Source organism: Carya illinoinensis, chromosome 11, assembly GCF_018687715.1.
Source record: "Carya illinoinensis cultivar Pawnee chromosome 11, C.illinoinensisPawnee_v1, whole genome shotgun sequence".
In the NCBI taxonomy this organism is placed as follows: Eukaryota; Viridiplantae; Streptophyta; class Magnoliopsida; order Fagales; family Juglandaceae; genus Carya; species Carya illinoinensis.
In genome coordinates, this window is record NC_056762.1 from 3,629,474 (window position 1) to 3,648,525 (window position 19,052).

Genomic DNA, 19,052 nt, shown 5'->3' on the forward strand with positions numbered 1-19,052 from the left:
TTAAACTACTAAAATATGTCCAGGCTATCTCCTAGCAAATTTCAGACTTTGACTTCTTATAATTTCATTTTGTGATTTTTTTTTCTTGATCAAAACTGCTCTCAAACCCCATGAAATTCCTTATTTGAATTTGAATAGTCTTTGACTTGCTCTTTTATAAACTCTGAAACTAAACATAAAAAGCTGTTTAGGAGTATCACAAAGCAAATAGAATTCAATTCAAGAATACACATTAATTTATATTATTTCTGTTCACATTTTACCATTTTAATCTAATAATAAGGTATTTAGATTGTGCTTTCATATACTTTTCAAGATAGCTTGCTGCTGTTGATCCCTCCTAAGTAGAAGAATACATAAGGCTGGGCCTAGATCAGAAGGAAAGAGCTGCTAAATGTGTCTGTTATAAGAGGCCTTCCTTACTTAACTAGAATAGATAGGGTCAGAAAGTGAATGCCGAGTCCTAAAGGGAAGCAGTTATATTATCTCCTACATTCGATTAGCTACCATGACTAGATCTAATGAGTTCTGTTCTATCCTTACTCTCTGATTTCCTCTCAGCTAGTTGGTAGTTCCTAAGGATGCAACCGATAGATAGGAGCTCTTTTACACCAGATGCTACCATCCGTTGTTTTATCTACTTTTTCCTTCGTATCCGAGTAGTTAGATGTAAAAAGTCTTAATCTCTTCCCATTCGTAGTGACTGAGGAGGCCAAAGACCAAGAAGTGAGTTATTTATTAGTCAATCATTATTCTTATGACTAGATCCAATCTCCTGGCCTAAGAGCTAACTTAGAAGATATCACTCCCCTGGAAGCTCTAGCTCGTAACTATTAACTCTAGGAAAATTAGTTACTAGGCAAGTAACCGATGCAGAAACTCCTAAGCGCGATTTTCTTTACACATAGAGAGTAGCTAAACTGATCTTAGCCGAAACTCTCCTTAGCAGCCTCCTTATAAGAGGGGGACTTCCCATTTGGTCAACTTTAGTATAGTTTCTGATGTGATGTAACTGTTAAGCTTAAGGGTTACTCACAATCATCTAAGAAAGAATATACTTGGTGAGCTAGATGAAGGAATGAAACTTAGAAAAAGAGTTCTAAATCTAGCTTCTTTTGTGTGTTATTTGTCACAGGTTGGAGCCAAGAAATTTGAAGAAGTTTTAAATTATGAAAGTTGGGTCAATGCCATGCATGAAGAATTCCATCAACTCATAAGGAATGATTTATGGGAGTTGGTTCCTAAACATGAAATTTACAATATCATTGAAACCAAGTGGATCTTCAAGAACAAGTTTGATGAGTATAGCACCATTGTGAGAAATAAAGCAAGGCTAGTTGCACATGGCTACACACAAGTGGAGGGGATTGATTTTGATGAAACTTTTGCTCCGATTGCTCCTTTAGAATTTGTTCACATACTTCTTGCCATTACTTGTCATCTAAACTTTACGTTATATCAAATGGATGTTAAGAGTGCATTTTAATGGACTTCTATAAGAAGAAGTATATGTTGAACAACCCCATTACTTTATTAATCATCTCTATCATGATCATGTTTATAGGTTAAAGAAGACTCTCTATGGACTAAAACAAACACTCCATGCTTGGTATGAAAGATTGACAGCTTACTTACTTAAACATAGTTTCACTAGAGGACAAGCTGATAGAACTCTCTTCATCATGAAATCAGGTAAGCAACTACTCATTGTCTAAATTTATGTTGATGATATTGTGTTTGGAGTAACACTTGATTCTCTTTCATACGATTTTGCTATTAAAATGAAATCTGAGCTTGAAATGATCGTGATTGGTGAGTTAAATTTTTCTTGGGCATCCAAGTGAAACAAACGAAAGAATAAATATTTATCTCACAATTTAAGTATGCTAGAGAACATGTTGAGAGGTTTGGGATGGAAGGAAAGAGCAATGCTTGCACTCCTATGAGCACTTCAGTAAAAATCAACACAGATCCTATAAATGAAAATATTAACCCTACTCTTTATAGAAGCATGATATAAAGTCTACTTTACATTACAGCTAGTAGACCCACTACAACTTTTAGTGTTGGTGTGTGTTCTAGGTTTCAAGCTAATTCTAAATAATCTCATATCACAGTAGTAAAAAGAATAATTAAATATCTAAGTGCAACTATTGATTATGAGATTTAGTATTCTAAGGATACTAACTTGACACTAGTTGGCTATTCGGATACTAATTAGGTTGGGAATGCTGATGATAGGAAGAGTACATCTGGTTTATGTACATATATACTATGGATGAAAAAGATACTTGAAGACTACGGGTTCTCTCAAGATACTATGACTCTTTATTATAATAATTATAGTGCTATTAGTATCTCAAATAATCAAGTTCAGTATTTTAGGACTAAGCATATAGACCTTAGACATTATTTCATTAGAGACTCGGTCGAGTTTAAAATAGTTTCTTTGGATCATGTGTCTACTGAGTATCAACTCATTGTTTTGTTTACTAAACCTTTAGATGGACTAATTTTTGAATTTTTGAGGAAAGTCATGATGTGTGTGACACACTACACACTTGCATTAGTCTAGTGCATGCATTTTTCATATTTCTTAGTTTATTTTTTTTTCTGTTTTTCAAATTAAATCATATTACACTTTGTTTCTATTTTATCTCACAATATTTTTTTTTTCATTTAAGGAAAGTTCATACTTGGTGTGCCAAGTTTTGAGCACTTGGTTCTCACACTCTTTTATGAGGAAAGTTCATAGTTTCACATTCTTTATTATTATGTTCTCTAATTTTTTACGAGGTGCTCACCAAAGGGGGAGTTTAGGCTTTAAATTAATTAATACTAGTTGAACCTAGTACTAAAAGCAAGAGATCTCCCCTTGCCGGACTTCAATGTTTGATCCATATAAAAAAAGTCAGTGTTTATTCATTGTAGAAAAAAAAAAAACAAAGACCTACACGAATATGTTTCTTAAGTGCTTATAGGAAAAATCATTTATCTAATCATTGCAAAAAAATATGAGCAATAAAAATTGATATATCAAGGGTTGTACAAACTTGTGTTCAAAGGATATACTCTTTCAAGTATCTAGAGTCTAAACTCTAGTATAAAATTTGACTTTTAAGATTAGAGATAATATCTTGGGAGTATCTATAAAAAGAAATAAAAAAATATAACAAAAAAAAAGGGAAAGAATGAAAAGTACATATATATGATTCATAAGTAAATATTCTCACTCGCACACCTACATGAACTTTGATATTAATGAACTTATGAGGTATGACAAACCACTGTGATTGTTGCAAATAAGAGAATATATTTTATTTTTGGCTATGTGAGAGACTATATGCTTGGACTGGTGATGCACTTAGGCATGTACATTGACTCTCTTTTTTTTAAAAAAAAAATAAAAAAAAAAAAAGGAAAAAGGATTTTTGAAAATATTTTTTTAGGGTCAATCAATTTTCATATTTTATTTTTATGTATATATTTTTTTGTTTGGTTTGGTTGTTTGGTATATTTTATTTTTTTAGTACTTTGCATTCTAGTGCACAAGTATGGAAGGTGTGGTTTGGTTTAATTAGGAGTGTGTTTTGGCCTTAGTGTCTAAGTCCCAGTGAGACTCTAAGACGTAAGCTCATACGTGGCACGGCTGGTCAATAAGTAACTTAAGTCACTTGGATAGACACTCACCCCCCACCCCCGATACCACTATCACACCCACCCATGGCTCTCTTACTCTTCTTGAGCCCTAGTTGAATATCACTTATCATCCTTATCACATCCTACTTCCTCGTGGTTTAGAAACAGCACAGACCTTCTCCCTCTACGATTCCCTATCATATTAAGTGCTCCTCTCATTTGGCTCCTCTTCTTTTCTAATTCTAGGGTTCGACACACATAAAGTTTAGGATTATTGATATTTTTTTGGTGTTTTGAGATTTAGGACTTGAAGTTTTTGATGTTTGGATGTAAAGAAGTGTAGTTGCTACAGTGGGTCTAATTTGTCAATGTATTAAGGGTAGACTTTGGTGGGTTACGGTATTATGCATTTTGGTTCTCATGGTATATCCACCAAGTATTTGTTTTTATGTCTTAACCAAACCATTTCATTCATTTTGTCATGACTTTGCTTGAATTCAGGCTCATACAAGAATCTAATCCATGAAAAGTTGAAACACATGGGAGCTGTTCATCATTTTTATTTATTTATTATCATCTCAGCACATCTAGGTTTGATATTGATTATTCTACTTTTTATAGTGTTTACGTGCTTCCTCAAATGAGGTTTAAAGAGATAGCAAAGAGAAAGAAATGTGCTCAAGTACCCTCACCTAAAACTTCCTCAAGTAGGGAAGACCCTCTTAGGGAGGCAGTATAGGCTGGAGGTAATTCACCCCTTCCACCTAAGACTCCATGGCTTGGAGCATCCTTTGAGCGCTTCGCTTCATTTGAAGCTGAAATAGCTTATAAAACTGTTTTTTCTCTCAAACCAGTGCTTGGTGAGCGTGAAGTGAGTATAAATAATTTTCCTAAACTGAATTTGAGATAACCTGTCGTATCTTTGTTGAACGACATTGGGAAAAGCTAACACACCCCTCACCCACTCCATGTGTTAAGGTAGTGCATGAGTTTTACTCAAACATTGCCCATTTTAATCTTAATCTTGATGATTATAGTATCACCTCTATTGTTAGGAAAACCCTCGTGGAGATTTCCCCGGCCATTATTTGAGATTTATATGATTTTCCTGAAGTGGATGCACCTTTGTATCGATATAAGGGCATGAGGGCCCAACAAAGACAGCAATGTGCAACCTCTTTGTTGGACCTCAAGGCCTAAAATGGAATCCTAAAGTTAATAGTCTTTCACTTTATGTAATGCTCCCTCAATTTAGATTGTTAGCTAAAATAGTGTAATCAAACCTTTAGCCAATAAGCTGCCACACTGAACTCCCATTGGAACGTGTTTATTTTATGTATGCCTTGGCCACGGGTGTCTCTATTGATTTTCTACGATATGTTATTGATATTTTACATTGTTATCATGTGGAAAAAGAACTTAACATAACTTTTTGAAAGTTTAATCACAAAACTGGCTATTAAAGCCAAGGTCCCTCTTAGGGATAATGAGCTTACTATGAAGATGACTGGTTCCATTTTAGCCCTTACTATAGTTAAATCTGAGGCGGTTTTAACAAAGAAGAGACCCCAAACAACTGAATCTACATCCTCTCCTCCAGAGCCATTTGTTCCCATCTCTCAAGTATTGGAACAAATCAATCTGTCATTCCAGAAGATTGACAACTTTGCTGCAAATTGTGAGGTCAGCTAGTCAAAGCTAGAGCAACAGGTTGCTGCTATATGTTCTGATTGCGTACAAGCAAATGATAGACTGGTCCAACTCTCTTTGGATGTGCAGTAAGTGATGGAAAGCGTTATGGATTCCAATGTGGAGTAGACTAAACAATGACAAAAAGGGGGAGTATAGGTGAGGGGGAGCAACTATAGTTGTAAATAATCCACCAATCTTATCCTTATTTTGTTCATTTCTATTTCAGTTTGTTTTTTAATTAATAGTTTGAATAGGAATATGCTACTGCAGAGAAAATTTAGCACCAGGTATCAGCATCTCGTCAGGAGAGTTATTCATGACAGAGTCACTCTATCAGTAGAGTCCTACTGCAACTCAAACTGCTTTCAGGTTATTTATTTAAGAGATTCAGTTGGTATAACAGATTCATAGATTTTGGCTAGGAATTATTAAAAGTATATTCTGAATACTTGTGTATGAGAAAATTCACTTGAGAATCTTCTAGTTATTTTTCTCTCTTCAAGTGTGATTGTGCTCCATGTTAGAGATTGATCGATCGTAATTCAGCCACTGAAATTTCAGGAGAAAAGTCAATATTTAAAGATTGTCAAAGGTTTTGGTTACTACTGTGGTAGAAACAAACGCCTTTTGTTGGGTCAAGTAAGGGAATCAATTGACAAAGGTTTTGTAATTGAGACTTACTTGCAATTGATTTTCAAATAATAAAATTGATTTTTCTGGATTTAGCTACCTCAGGATTTTACCCTTAAAAAGTTTTTTAAATGGTTTCCCTTAGTTACCAAAATATGTGTTATGCAAATGATTTACTTTAGGTTATTGCTTAATTATTAAATAATTACACGATCAAAGACTAACTAATTTGTCGAGTGAATTAGTAGATATTTATGAATATATAGTGGGGTACTTGGGTAATTTCATTCAAAAGGAGATTAAGAAATCAACTCATATCTCTGTCGAATTCCGATCTGCACCAACCCAACACTTTGGCCTCCCTCATGTATTGAGCAGAAAAGGTTTGAGATATTAGACATGCATTTTATCAACTTGGAGTAAAGTGCTACACAACCAAACGAGAAGTAGTACAAAGTTATGATCATATATATCGAAGAGTACATGGCCTCACATGCAGTTATTTAATTTTTCAATGGTTATATCATATTGGAAAATGAACGGAATAGATTTACTCGTTTACTGGTAGTAAACTCAATTAATCATGTCCCTTCATTTTCATAATAGCACATATTTAATAATTGTTTTTAACTAAATGTAAGCCAAACTCGATATTGAGACTTGTCTCCCTAAGAAAAGTTTACGTTCTTTCTGTCTGTTGGTAGAATTAACCAAAAACCACACAATTTCAGAAGGTTGGTCCCGCTTAGTTATACAGATGAGATGAGATGAGATGTTTTAAATAATAATAAATAAAATATTATTATAATATAATTTTTGAATATTAATTTTATATTAGAATTTGAAAAAGTTAGATTGTTTATTATATTTTGTATTGGGATTTGAAAAAAGTGTAATAATGAATTGAGATGAAATGAGATGAGATTTTTAGTTTTGACTAACCCAACAATGCCAGAGTTAAATGCCACCCTATATAAAATGAGTAGAGAAGGCCTTAGAAATTGCCTTTTGAATAGTAAAAGGCCCCAAATCCTGACAAATGGGTTAGAAAAACTTGTACATCAATTAAAATGTGATAAAATCCTACCACATTGTAAGACCCATGTTGTGTTTTTTTTTTTTTTTTAAGGATCATGACATTCAAAGTGCACATGCCTAACCATAGGGTCAAGGGCCATCAAAGTCCTCCCCATCTATAAAATATGAGGACCAGACGAAAAGATGCTCCATTCACAAGCCTGAGGTCAAATATCCCAATGGACTAAAAAACTAGGATGATAAAGGATAGAAGAAAGCACAAGGCTCAAGAAGTTTTCCTTTTTCTTGTTCTTTTTTCCCTCTTAATTAAAGGGGCGTAAGAAAAAGGAAAAAAAAGGTAGAGCTCGAAGGAAGGGTGCTGTGTGACATATCCATTTGGCCTGCAAAACTTGACAAAAGAGAATCTCTCTTTTCCTTTTCTTTTGTGGCTTTGAGAGCAACGACTCTTTCCCTTGTAGAAACTGCCAATCCACTAGCTACCTAGCATCTTTTTCTTAGTTATTTTCGCTCTCTTAACCCCCATAGTTTTTGTTCTTTGTGTATATGTGAGAGGGACCGAGGCACTTAAGAGTGAGACAGGAATTCATGGAAGAAGCAAACCATGGAAATACTGCAGAAGATATGGAAATACAATATTGCAGTTCGAGAATAATGTCACCTGAGATCGTGGAAATGGTAGAAGATAGCAAGAGTATTGCCAGCAATAACCGAGACGGAGGAATTCATGATGTTTATGTTGCTGTGGGAAAAGATGATCTGGATGTGCTGAAATGGGTTCTTGATCATGCAGTTCCCCCCGGTGCTCGGGTTTTTCTTGTCCATGTTTTTCCTGCTATTACCTACATACCTACTCCTGGTAACACCATTAATGTTTTGGTATTATTATCTCTCTTTCTTTTTCCCTTTTTTTTTTTTTATTTTTTATAAATTTTTTCTGTGTTTGGAATTGAGCTCAGAGCAGTGTAACAAACTGCAAATAATCTACACATTCAAGCATCCGTCAAGATTTTCTTCCATATATATAGATATATTGACGTTGTTGTGCTTTTCTGTCTTGACATTATCAGTCATGAGCATAGTGTTTCTGGATGTACGCTGAAAATACTTTCCCTAAGATTATCCTGATAATGCTACCAAGAATTTTGATTTCAAAAGCTGAAAAGTGCCCGTTTTAGATATGCTGTCCACAAATAGCACTTTTCATTCATTCTTAATTTTATCTTCCCAATCACACTTACTGATACGGCACAATATTTTAGAAGAATTCATAGGTTAACCATCTAAATGAGAAGCCTCCTAAAATATTACACATCAGTCAGTATGATTATAGATGATAAAGCTGAGGATGAAAAACAACATTTCTCATCCACAAAATATGTAGTGACGATAAAAAGCAATAAAAGAAAAGATACAGACTGAACTGTATGTGTGGCATGCAAATCCAGGTAGGCCAATTAGAATTAAAGTTGTCTGGCAATGTTTTCATAATCGACTGCTCTCATATAAGAATCTTTTGGATGGATCTCAAAAGATGCAAGCCAATGAAAGTATACGTCATTCATCGTCTAGAGCAGGATTTTCTTAATTTAGTGCTCTGTGCACATCCCTCATTGTGACTGTTTCAAATTTTCCCATACACAAGTTCTATGCACATCAAAATCAGGCCTAAAGTGAAATGCAAACACATAAAAAGAAATTTGTTTAGCTGTAAATTCCCTGCTGGACTCAACTACTTGACTATAACAAATATTACTGTCTTCTGAACCTTTTATTGGTAGTTGGAAGATTATCAAGGAGCCAATTGAGCGCGGAACAGGTGAAGGTTTACATAAATGAAGAGCATAACAGGAGGAGGAATCTGTTGCAGAAATATATCCGCTTGTGTAATGAGGCAAAGGTGCAGAACTGTGCTACTTTATATGTAGCTAGCTAGACCAAATGTCATGAGTTAATCACATACCAAGCACACCAGAGAATGCATGGATGATCAAAACACTTTTTTCGCCTCTGACAGGTCACGGTAGAAACAATGCTTCTCGAGAGCAATGCCACAGCCAAAGCAATCCTTGAACTTATTCCTATCCTTAACATTACCAACCTTGTCATGGGAACCAAACGATCGCCACATTGCTCAAGGTATGATGCCTGTTCTCTTGCATATGACTCGAGACCTTTTAGATGAACTTAATTAGGAGGAACTGCATACCAATGACTTTGGCATTTGACTAGTTAATTAAATTATCATTCTTTTTAGGAGATTGGGGAAAAAAATGGCAAAAGGAGAATTTGTAAAGAAGAATGCACCAGAGTTTTGTGAGGTAAGCATTATTCATGAAGGGAAGAAGGTAGTAGAAAGTCAAGAGATAGAAGAACCAGCTTGTTCTACTGATCTAGCATCCAGTCCGGGGAGAGCAGAAAATAACACCCACCAATCTGACTGGAACTTCTTTGAGTGTGTGTGCTTTTCAGGCAAGCACCTCAATCGAAAATCAAAACCTTAGTTTGTATGTGAATGTAGTGGTATTTGCAGAAGGTTACAATTCAGAGCAGTACATTGATCAATAGAAGTTACCATACATTCCACAATATCTGCACAAGCTGGACATATACAAGTTGCATGCATGCACAGGACATGAAGCCATTTATTGTGTATATATTATACGTGATACTCTATATGATGAGGATAAGAGTAGGTGGTATATAAGATCCACGTTACTTAGAAAGAAGAAGTTTTTACTCTTTATAAAGTTCTAATGGGACTCCAATTTTATCATTAATTAAATTTTTTAGAGTATAGACTATATAATTTCAGCCTTCGTGTTGCATTATGTTTGTGTGTATGCGTGTGGGTACACGAATTCCAGGTACTAAAACTTGAGGTCCTGATCAGGAGGAGAACTAGGTAAAAAAAGGAACAAGGCATTAATACAAACGTTTTTTTAAAAGTGATTTTGTTTTTCGTTTTATTTCGGAGAGTTACACCAAAATTAATTGATCTCGAAGAATAAAGTTTCAAATATAATTATTTTATCACTCATTTTATTTTGTTTTTCTCTTTCAAATTGTGTATTCCCTGTTCATTTCCAGCAAGACAGTCACACTGATTAACGGGTGAAAGCTTTCAGATGCCGATTGCGATGCAAGTGACAATAAAAAGTTAAGGAAAAAGCTGTTCTGCCGCCCCACTTGTATCGTTATAGTGTAATATTGGATATTTTTTTTTATATTTAATGATTAAGAAAATAATTTTAAATGTATTAATGTATTTTTTTTACTTAATAGTTAAAAAGGGGATTAAAAAAATATAAAATAAAATAATATAAAATATTAAATTAAAAAAAAAAAAAAACAGACACAAAACTGGGCAGCACGCCGCTGTGTGCTGTATGCGGCATAGTGGCCGCACCCAGAAAGTAAAGGTCCAAAAGTTTTGATAAAGGTCCAAAAGTTCAGTAAAAGGAATGTCAATTATGAACATGCACCACGTGTTGAAAATTAAACTCATGGGCTTGATTTAGTTCACATATTAAAAGCCCACGGCCTAATTTAGTTCACACTGTTGAAATTTCCATCGTGTATATATATACACTAGGAAGGGCTTAAAAAAATAGTAAATGATAAATGAGAAAAAAAAAAAAAAAAACTCAAACAAATTTAAAATAAGCCATAAATTTACAAAAGTTAAACTAAACATGATAAAAAATGGGAAATAAACATGGACTTTATATATAAGTCAATATTTTGTTCAAACATATAATTATAACATTTAGACTTTCATAATAAGAGATTTGAAACGTTTATATTATTTCTTCAAGAGCAATGCTATATACAGTCACTTTTGCATACTCCCTGCGCACTCCACTGATATGATTGGCTGGATTAATTTTTTTTTAATATCCAACCAATCATATTATTGGAGTGCACAAAAGAGTGCACAAAAAGGACTGTACATAGAATTTTTGTTTCTTTCAATTACAAAACTGATAGAGAGGATGTTCAGCTTGTTTTAACGTAATTGTCCCAGTTGATTTATTTATGTACCTACATAGATGATCCATTATTTCTTAGAAATTTTACTTGAAATATTTTATAAATATGGTAGATGCTCCCGTAATAATTAAAACATATAAAAAAAAGTAATGTATCAAATTTTCTAAATAGATTTATGAACTTACATTTTACCTCACATGTATTTTTTAAGAAGAATAGCGGCTATACAATCCATCAATCACATAAATAAAATAGAAGCACTTTTTATTTATAAATATCACATGTAAGTCAAAAGCAATATAATGTCTAATACTAAAATGTAACAAATAAATTCAATATTTATAGAATATAAAAGTGAAGAAAATAACATGTCACCTAAGATTAATGTTTATTTTTTTAAGAGTTAGAATTTTTCATAAAAAGTATATAAAGACTATTTTTTATGATCATTTCTTTACATGGACCAATTTTTAAAATAGTATTTTTTTTTTTTTTTCCACATAGAAAGCCCAAATTTTAATATCAGAAGCCCAGGTACCTCTAAATTTTCTCGAAGGCCCTGTATAAGGGAATCCACATAAATATATATATTTGAGGAAATCACGTATAGACGTGATTTATGTGGATTTCCTTATACCCTGCGCCCTATTCGACACATTTTCTAGGAAACCTTGTTGAAGTTTAAGACATTTGAGAAACAAGTATAGGGAAAAAGAACGGAAATATGTGATAAAAGCAGGGGTAAAAAAGAAAAAGAAATCAATCGAGAAAGAAGTAGAAGAAAACAAAATGGAAAGATATCCTAAAGCGGGATTAAAATGGAAATATGTCATAAAAGCAGGGCTAAGAAAGGAAAAATTGGACGGTAAAAGATCAGAATAAAATGGAAAGAAGTATAATAAAACAAAATTGGACTATAAATCACTGTTCACCTCTTTGGCACTTATTTAATAGACTAGTAAAGCAGCACGTGCGATGCACGTGTGCCCAGTCGATATTTTTCTTAAATGTAACAATTTAAAAATTTTTCAATTTAGCTATAAATAGACAGAATTTTATCTATATTTTAACAATTTTCTTCCTCTTCATAATAAACATTATATATATTGTTTGCAAAATATTCATTGCTATAATACAGCACTCTAATAAACATAACTACAACTATACATGAGTACCCTGTACTTATATATTACAATAGTCAAAAGTTTCAAAAGAAAAGTCTAGAAACTCATTCTGCTATTCCTGGGACGTTATTAACAAATAATACAGTAAGTTTGTTTTGGCATAACCTCCCAGATTCATTCATCTGCACGCCCAAGACTATGATCCACTCATTATTTTCAATGTTGTTTGCAATGTTTTCAATATAAGGCAGATGTTCCTGTAACAATAAAAAAACATATAAAAAGATAATGTATCAAAATTTTTAAACGTATTTAAATGTATAGATTTTACCTCGTCTGTACGGTCTATAAGATCAACAGCTGTGCATCCCAAAATTTCCTCTGCCAAAGATCCAAAAATAACAACGGGTGTCGATGTGATATCATCATACACATCTAAATAAACTCGACACCTGACAGCAATAAATAAATTATCATTCATTGATATCAGCAAATAAAATGTTCTAACTATCATGTAAAAATTTTTAATTTCAAAATATGAGGAAAATGTTTACCTTGCCCGTGCAATTGCTGCATTCTTGCAACTATAACATATGAAGTTTTCACCGAGGTCATAGCCAGTTGCCTTGTTACAATTCTCGCATGATACGTAGTGGAATGACTGGTGAAAATCAACCATTCTAAATTTGCCTCTAACCAAATATGTGGACCTCTGCATTAAGACAAAATAACTATGTGCACTAATCAACATCTAAACAATACCGTATAGAAGGATTCGAAATTCACCCTTATTACATAAATTAAATCCAACAAACAATCAACATTTCAAATTGAAGCATATGCATAGTTCTGAATCCACAGCACACAATTCACAAATTGCCATCCTCCATTTCCATTTCATTCCAACCAACCTCCAATCTCCATGTCCCAAAAACTTAGAATAAAATTAAACAATTCCAAAGAGTGAAAAAATGAATTGTATTCTTTAAAATAAGAAATTTGGCTTTAAAAAAAAAGAGAAAAATATACCGCCATTGCTGGAGCAGATATCAATTTTTCTGCGATTTCAGATACTTTTATGATTGGATCGGTAGAACTAGTTGAAGCTGATCCAAAACTATTTCCAATGATTTCTTCCAGCAATTTATCATTTTGTGCTGCCCTGAAAATTTGAATTAGTAAATAAAGTTAAACATCAATAGAAACAAAGAAAGATTTACAATGAAAAAAATCACATTAAATTTATAGTATATTTAAATAAGTTATTTACCATGTACGTAATGCAACAGAAGATGAAATAAGGGGTTCAACAATAAAGACACTCGTCGGTCTTGATGACAGCGATAGGCCTATATTATAAACATGAATGAATAAATATACAAGTATAAGATGTACAATTAACAACAATGTTAATATTAACAGGAAGTACCATTATAAGAAGAAACTTTGATCCGTGTTCCTAAAATAATTGGCTTTGCCAGAATAAGGTCAGAAATTTCGCGGCATTCGTCATGAACAAAGCGATTCTACATTGTTAAACGCAGGAGTTTTAGACTATTAAAAATGATAAATGGTGTTAAATTCATCATAATAAAACAATTATAATATATTAATCTAAAAATTTTACCAATGTGAGACAATATACGTTCATACCCTGGATCAATCAAGTATATCTCTTGGATCAACGATTTTCCATGGTTCGTATTCACTTCATTTGGCGGGTTCATATGAATTGCAAGTGCCAAAATATCTAGTTTAGGAAAAAAGAAATTGTTACTTTGCAGTTAGAGGGAACTATATAAAAATATCGACATTTATATAGTAGTTACCTATTTCAGCATCTGTGTCTATGTGTACGCCAAGTTCATTCAAAGGAACAAGGTTATATTCTGGCGGTCTAAGTGCTGGCTCGTCTTCTTCGATCTCTTCAACAATGGTCTTGGAGTTTATTGTCCATTGAAACTGATATGGTCCTCTTTGATGCCTTGGATCCATTGTTCTTACCAAAGAATTTGCGATATAGTATGATTGGTAGATATACAGTGTATCATTACGTAGATCGATGTCTTTCCCAAAGATCACTGCCTGCACACGATTTCCCTGTAAGAAGACAATGAATAAATTTAATTGTTTAATTTTGAACCATACACAAAATAATGATAAGTAATGAAGAGTAATATTTTAATACCTCAGAATCTAAAAGTATCAAATTTTGGTATTTTGTTGCTGAATTTTGCGCCGTACGTTTTGGTGACTTTTTTGTAACGATCATTTTGATCTTCCAATATCTTGTGGCTGGAGTAATGTCCCTAACAGATGTATATAAGGTCCGCATGTTCACTGTAATTAAAAATTAGATGACAAACAAATGTGAATATATAACAAAAAAATTTATAGAATTATAAAATGAAAAAAAAAACAGTATATGAATAATAATAACATAAAAGAATTGGAACACTCACATGATATTACAAAAGACATCAAAATAATTAGAACACTTGCATGATATTATAATGAATTTGTTAATCTTAAAAAATTTCTATATACAATGTTTTTTGTATAATTTGTTTCATAAACAGCACTTGTCGTTGGTCTTATGAGCATTTTGACCGAATCAGCAGTCTTAGCTCTTGAAAGTGCAACATATAACTGTCCATGAGAAAAGACAGGTTCTGGTAAGTATATTCTGACAGAATTTAACGTTTGTCCCTGTGATTTATTTACTGTCATTGCAAAACTTAACCTAACAGGAAATTGTGTCCTCTTAAATGGGAAGCCGTTATTTTCAGTTGTTTCTGGTAAAAATGCAATTCTAGGTATAAAAACTCTTTTACCACTGTGGTGACCAGATGAAATTCGTGCATCGATCAGATTACGACTAAAATTGCAACAAGTTAATCGTGTTCCATTGCAAAGACCTTCTGAAAGATTAATATTTCTAACTAACATAATAGGACAATTTCTTTTAAGTAACAATTCATGTGGTGGCAATCCGTTCGGTGTCAATGTATTTAAAAAATCTTCCATAATACCTTGTTCAGATACATCAATTGTTTCATCAAATCTATAATATCGTACAACGTCGCCAGGGAATTTGTTAATGAGAATAGTATTTATTTCATCAACTGACCGATTTTTTGGAGTTAATACAGCTCGATTTGACATTTCTATTAAATTGTCTGGATAGTTAGAAATATTTCCAAAAACAACATCTAATAAAGAATTTAGAGAGTCAAGATCATTGGTATAGGGAATGGTCATTTCTTTGGGAATTTCGATATTTTCGTCAATAGTTATGGGTGCGTTACCATTGCCAACTTCAATTAAATAATGCGAGAAATCTGGATCTAATCTGGCTCTCATATTTTTTGTTAATTTTATTTTTTTAAAATAGACCATAAATAAGAAGAAGCTAAGCTTGAATCAATCTGTTGTTCTTTTGGGCTATTACGAATCACAGGTAGTACTTGTCGAAAGTCTCCACCAAAAACAATAACTTTCCCACCAAAAGGGAGATCTGTATCATTAATATCTTGCAACATTTTATCTAATGCTTCTATTGAATGTTTTGTAGACATGGGTGCTTCATCCCATATAATTAATTTTGCAAGTCGTAATAATTTAGCAAGATTTTCCTGTTTACTCACATTACATGTGCTGCTTTTATCTGCATTTAATGGAATCTTAAATCTTGAATGTGCTGTTCGTCCTCCAGGTAAGATGGAGGCAGCAACACCGGATGACGCAGTTGCAAGTGTTATCATATTTTTCGATCTAATTTCTGCTAGAAGTGCTCTGTATAGAAAAGTTTTACCAGTACCAGCAGGGCCATCAACGAAAAAAGCACCAGCTTTATTTGATACAAATGTATGCAATATCAAATCATACGCATTTTTTTGTTCAGAATTTAGGACTTGTGATGCAAGTAGATCTTCAGTTGGAATTGTGACTACTCGTTCGTCGTCAATTTCTCTATTTGTAAATTCATCTTGACCGTAAAATATATCGGCAGGAACAAAACGATACATATTTATATCTTTTCCCATAGATTCTAGTGTGGAAGCAATATCTTGTAGAACCATCTTCCTAACAATTGTTGACGACACGTTTCTTATAAGAAAATCTGTAGACATTTCTTTTTCAAATCGCTCCCAAAGTTCTTTTGAGTTCGTAGGATTGCAATACACCAAAATTGTTGAGAAAATGTGTCTTAAACTACTTGGTATCTGATATAGACAAGCTTCTTCTAAACAATCTTCTAAGCTACTATCTTTGTTTAACAAACCATGAGAAGTAGCTGCTTCACGATACATTGGTAGTACAACACCATTAACTGTTCTTAATTTCTCAAATGACGTTGCTCCTCTGATATGATTCAATAACATCCGTAGATAATATCATTCACCTTCAAATGGATTGGCTGTAACAATTCGGCCTACAACAATTTTTTTTCCTCGGAGTCCAAATTCTACATTGTGAATCCCAAACAAATTTTTCAGGAAATTCTCTATACAACAATTTTCGTGCATTCTCGTCAATTTGGTTTCTATAAAAGAATTTTGTCAACATCGATTTTTTGGATGTATACGAGTTTAACACATTGTTTAGATCTTCGTGTGCACTAAAAGACACCAAATGTTGATCTTCTAGGTGTAGGTGCAAACTATAAACTGATGGATACATTTCGTTAAGCGTGAAACCGTATATTCTTCACATTGCTTCAGGTGGAGTAATCCATCTTCCCGATTGAAATTGTTCGATTTCGTCAATTTGTTGGTTATTTTCTTTGCTAATGATATTGAAAGCAACACGATCATGTCCTTTATAAATATACTTGTATAGATATTTAACAGCTTTAACTGTACAACAAATCTCAACGTTAATATGACAATTATATTTGGAAACAAGATACGGATTGTATGGAACAACCCACCGATTGTCTAAATCTTTTCCTCTAATTCTAGCAATGACTCCATTGTTAGAACGTTTGTATGAAGGGAAACAATCAGTTTCAACAGTTGTATTAGCTGTAAATTCTTTGGGGTATCGATTCTTACAGATGCCGTCTTTGTCCATACATATATTGGCTGGATTTAATATTCCGCAAGGACCATGCATCATGTGTCTAAGGACGACTTTATATAAATGTAAATTTCTCGTTTTGTTAGGTATTTCTGCTGAAACAATTTCGTCAAAAGTTTCAGGTGCATAAATTCTCCAGTCTTTCTGAAGTATAATTAAGAAATGAACATGTGGTAGACCTCTTTTTTTATATTCGATGGTATAAACATATGCTGCAACCTTACCAAAAATTTCTCGCTTAAACAGATCAATCTTCAATTCTTCTAATTTTGCTCTAAAGATTCTTGCAATTAAATCAGGGCGGTTCTGAACTTCTTCATGTGGATTTAGTTGTTCTAAGATTTCTTCCCAATTTGGATTACATGTCATGGTTAGAAATATATCAGGTTTGCCAAAACGTTGAACTAATGTCATTGCTTCCATATATCTCTTCCGCATATCTCTTGGACCTCCAATAAAAGATGAAGGTAGAATAATCCGTTTTCCAATATTGGATGCGCAAATTTCTCCAACTGAAAGACTATCTACAATACCTTGATACACATCTGATCTAATCTCATGTTGTTTCGAGCAAAAATAATCTAGTCTTGACGTTTCAATTTTAATGTACATATCGACAACAAATTGTTGCAGCAAACGACCAGATAGTAACAAAATCGACATGTACATATTTCTTATTTGTAATTTGAAACAATAATATTCACGACATGAAACCGTTGGTACTTTCTTCTTATTCTTCAAAACTGAAAATATGATAAAATATAGTTTAGAAAATTTAGATGAAACTAAAATACATAATTAAATTTACATAAATTTTTTATTACCTTGGCCTTCTTTTCGAAGAAATTCTTCCGCGCTATTTGAATGTTCAATAAAGTGTGATTCTAATGCCTGGGCATTTAACGATATCGTTCCTCTTTCTACTTTTTTGATTCCCTGGTGCCAACCCGAGTCACCGAAAGGAAACAATAATGGGTATTGTAATGGATCATAACATCCAAAATAATACTGAACAATATGACTGCCTCCTGCTTCGTTAAAAACAATAATGTCTCGACCTTTTTGTTCTGTACAGTTGTCAGTTTCTGTCCATATAGCTGCTACTTGCGATACCGACGGAGCATTGTAAACACGTTGGTCTAAATCAATATCTAATCTTATACGAATTGTATGATTTTCAAGACTTGAAATGTTGCTGAGGGTTCTAAAGAAGCGACAATATGGATTAACCTCAAGTATATCCATTAATCGAGCAATGATAGAAGGATCTAATCTTTCTGCATCATGAATACGATTTTCTAACTCGTGCTCCGTATCGAAGAAATACAGTTGTAAATATGAAGGATGCCCATCTTCAAGAACTAAATCCTCAATATAATGATACATCTGTCCCTGAACTCTAAACGTGTAGATTCCTCTGTTTCGTCTGCATAATTCTTTATCAAATATAACTCCAAATGATGTGAAAGTGAATTTATTATTGTACGTGCATGCATATGTACAAAACTTTTTAGACTCGACTGAATTAGAAGTGAATAATTGATAAAGCTCATCTGAAAATTGATTACGGCTCAACGCTATTGTCCCATCAACGCAACAAAAGCCGTTTGGTTCATGGTAAAATTTTCTTGCTCCACAATATTGGCACGAAAGCACAAAGGGTAAGTGGTTTGCCTCCAAAATGTCAGTTTGTAATATTCGTCTGAAAGAAGTACCAACTGATGAAGTTTTCTGAACACTGCCAGAGTTGCAAGTTTCTATTCTAGATAGAGTAGATGTGGTCCTATGTATAATGTTAACAGAAGTGTTAATATTTGACGAAGATCCGATTTCTCTTGTACAAATAATTTCATCATC

General features: G+C 33.2%; 3 protein-coding genes across 5 annotated transcripts; 1 reads left to right on the forward strand and 2 right to left on the reverse strand.

Moving 5' to 3' along the window:
• The first annotated feature begins 7,205 nt into the window (after positions 1–7,205).
• LOC122280622 (U-box domain-containing protein 33-like) lies at positions 7,206–9,718 on the forward strand. Of its 2 annotated transcripts, none has more exons than XM_043091593.1 (4): positions 7,206–7,855; positions 8,778–8,896; positions 9,014–9,135; positions 9,254–9,718. In XM_043091593.1, the coding sequence occupies exons 1-4, from the start codon at positions 7,585–7,587 to the stop codon at positions 9,498–9,500; spliced, it is 759 nt and encodes a 252-aa protein (XP_042947527.1). In that variant the 5' UTR covers positions 7,206–7,584; the 3' UTR covers positions 9,501–9,718. The 2 variants fall into 2 exon arrangements, with proteins under 2 accessions (XP_042947527.1, XP_042947528.1); XM_043091594.1 differs by having other exon boundaries at positions 9,257–9,718.
• A 2,418-nt stretch (positions 9,719–12,136) lies between these two features.
• On the reverse strand, positions 12,137–13,179 carry LOC122280571. Of its 2 annotated transcripts, XM_043091529.1 has the most exons (4): positions 13,143–13,179; positions 12,668–12,825; positions 12,445–12,565; positions 12,137–12,370 (listed from the first exon to the last, which is right to left on the reverse strand). In XM_043091529.1, the coding sequence occupies exons 1-4, from the start codon at positions 13,146–13,148 to the stop codon at positions 12,218–12,220; spliced, it is 438 nt and encodes a 145-aa protein (XP_042947463.1). In that variant the 5' UTR covers positions 13,149–13,179; the 3' UTR covers positions 12,137–12,217. The 2 variants fall into 2 exon arrangements, with proteins under 2 accessions (XP_042947463.1, XP_042947462.1); XM_043091528.1 differs by lacking the exon at positions 13,143–13,179 and having other exon boundaries at positions 12,142–12,370; positions 12,668–12,998.
• A 3,644-nt stretch (positions 13,180–16,823) lies between these two features.
• LOC122282128 lies at positions 16,824–18,581 on the reverse strand. Its single transcript, XM_043094088.1, has 2 exons — positions 18,020–18,581; positions 16,824–17,938 (listed from the first exon to the last, which is right to left on the reverse strand). Exons 1-2 carry the CDS (start codon positions 18,579–18,581, stop codon positions 16,824–16,826), a joined length of 1,677 nt encoding a protein of 558 aa, XP_042950022.1.
• Between the last annotated feature and the right edge of the window lie 471 nt (positions 18,582–19,052).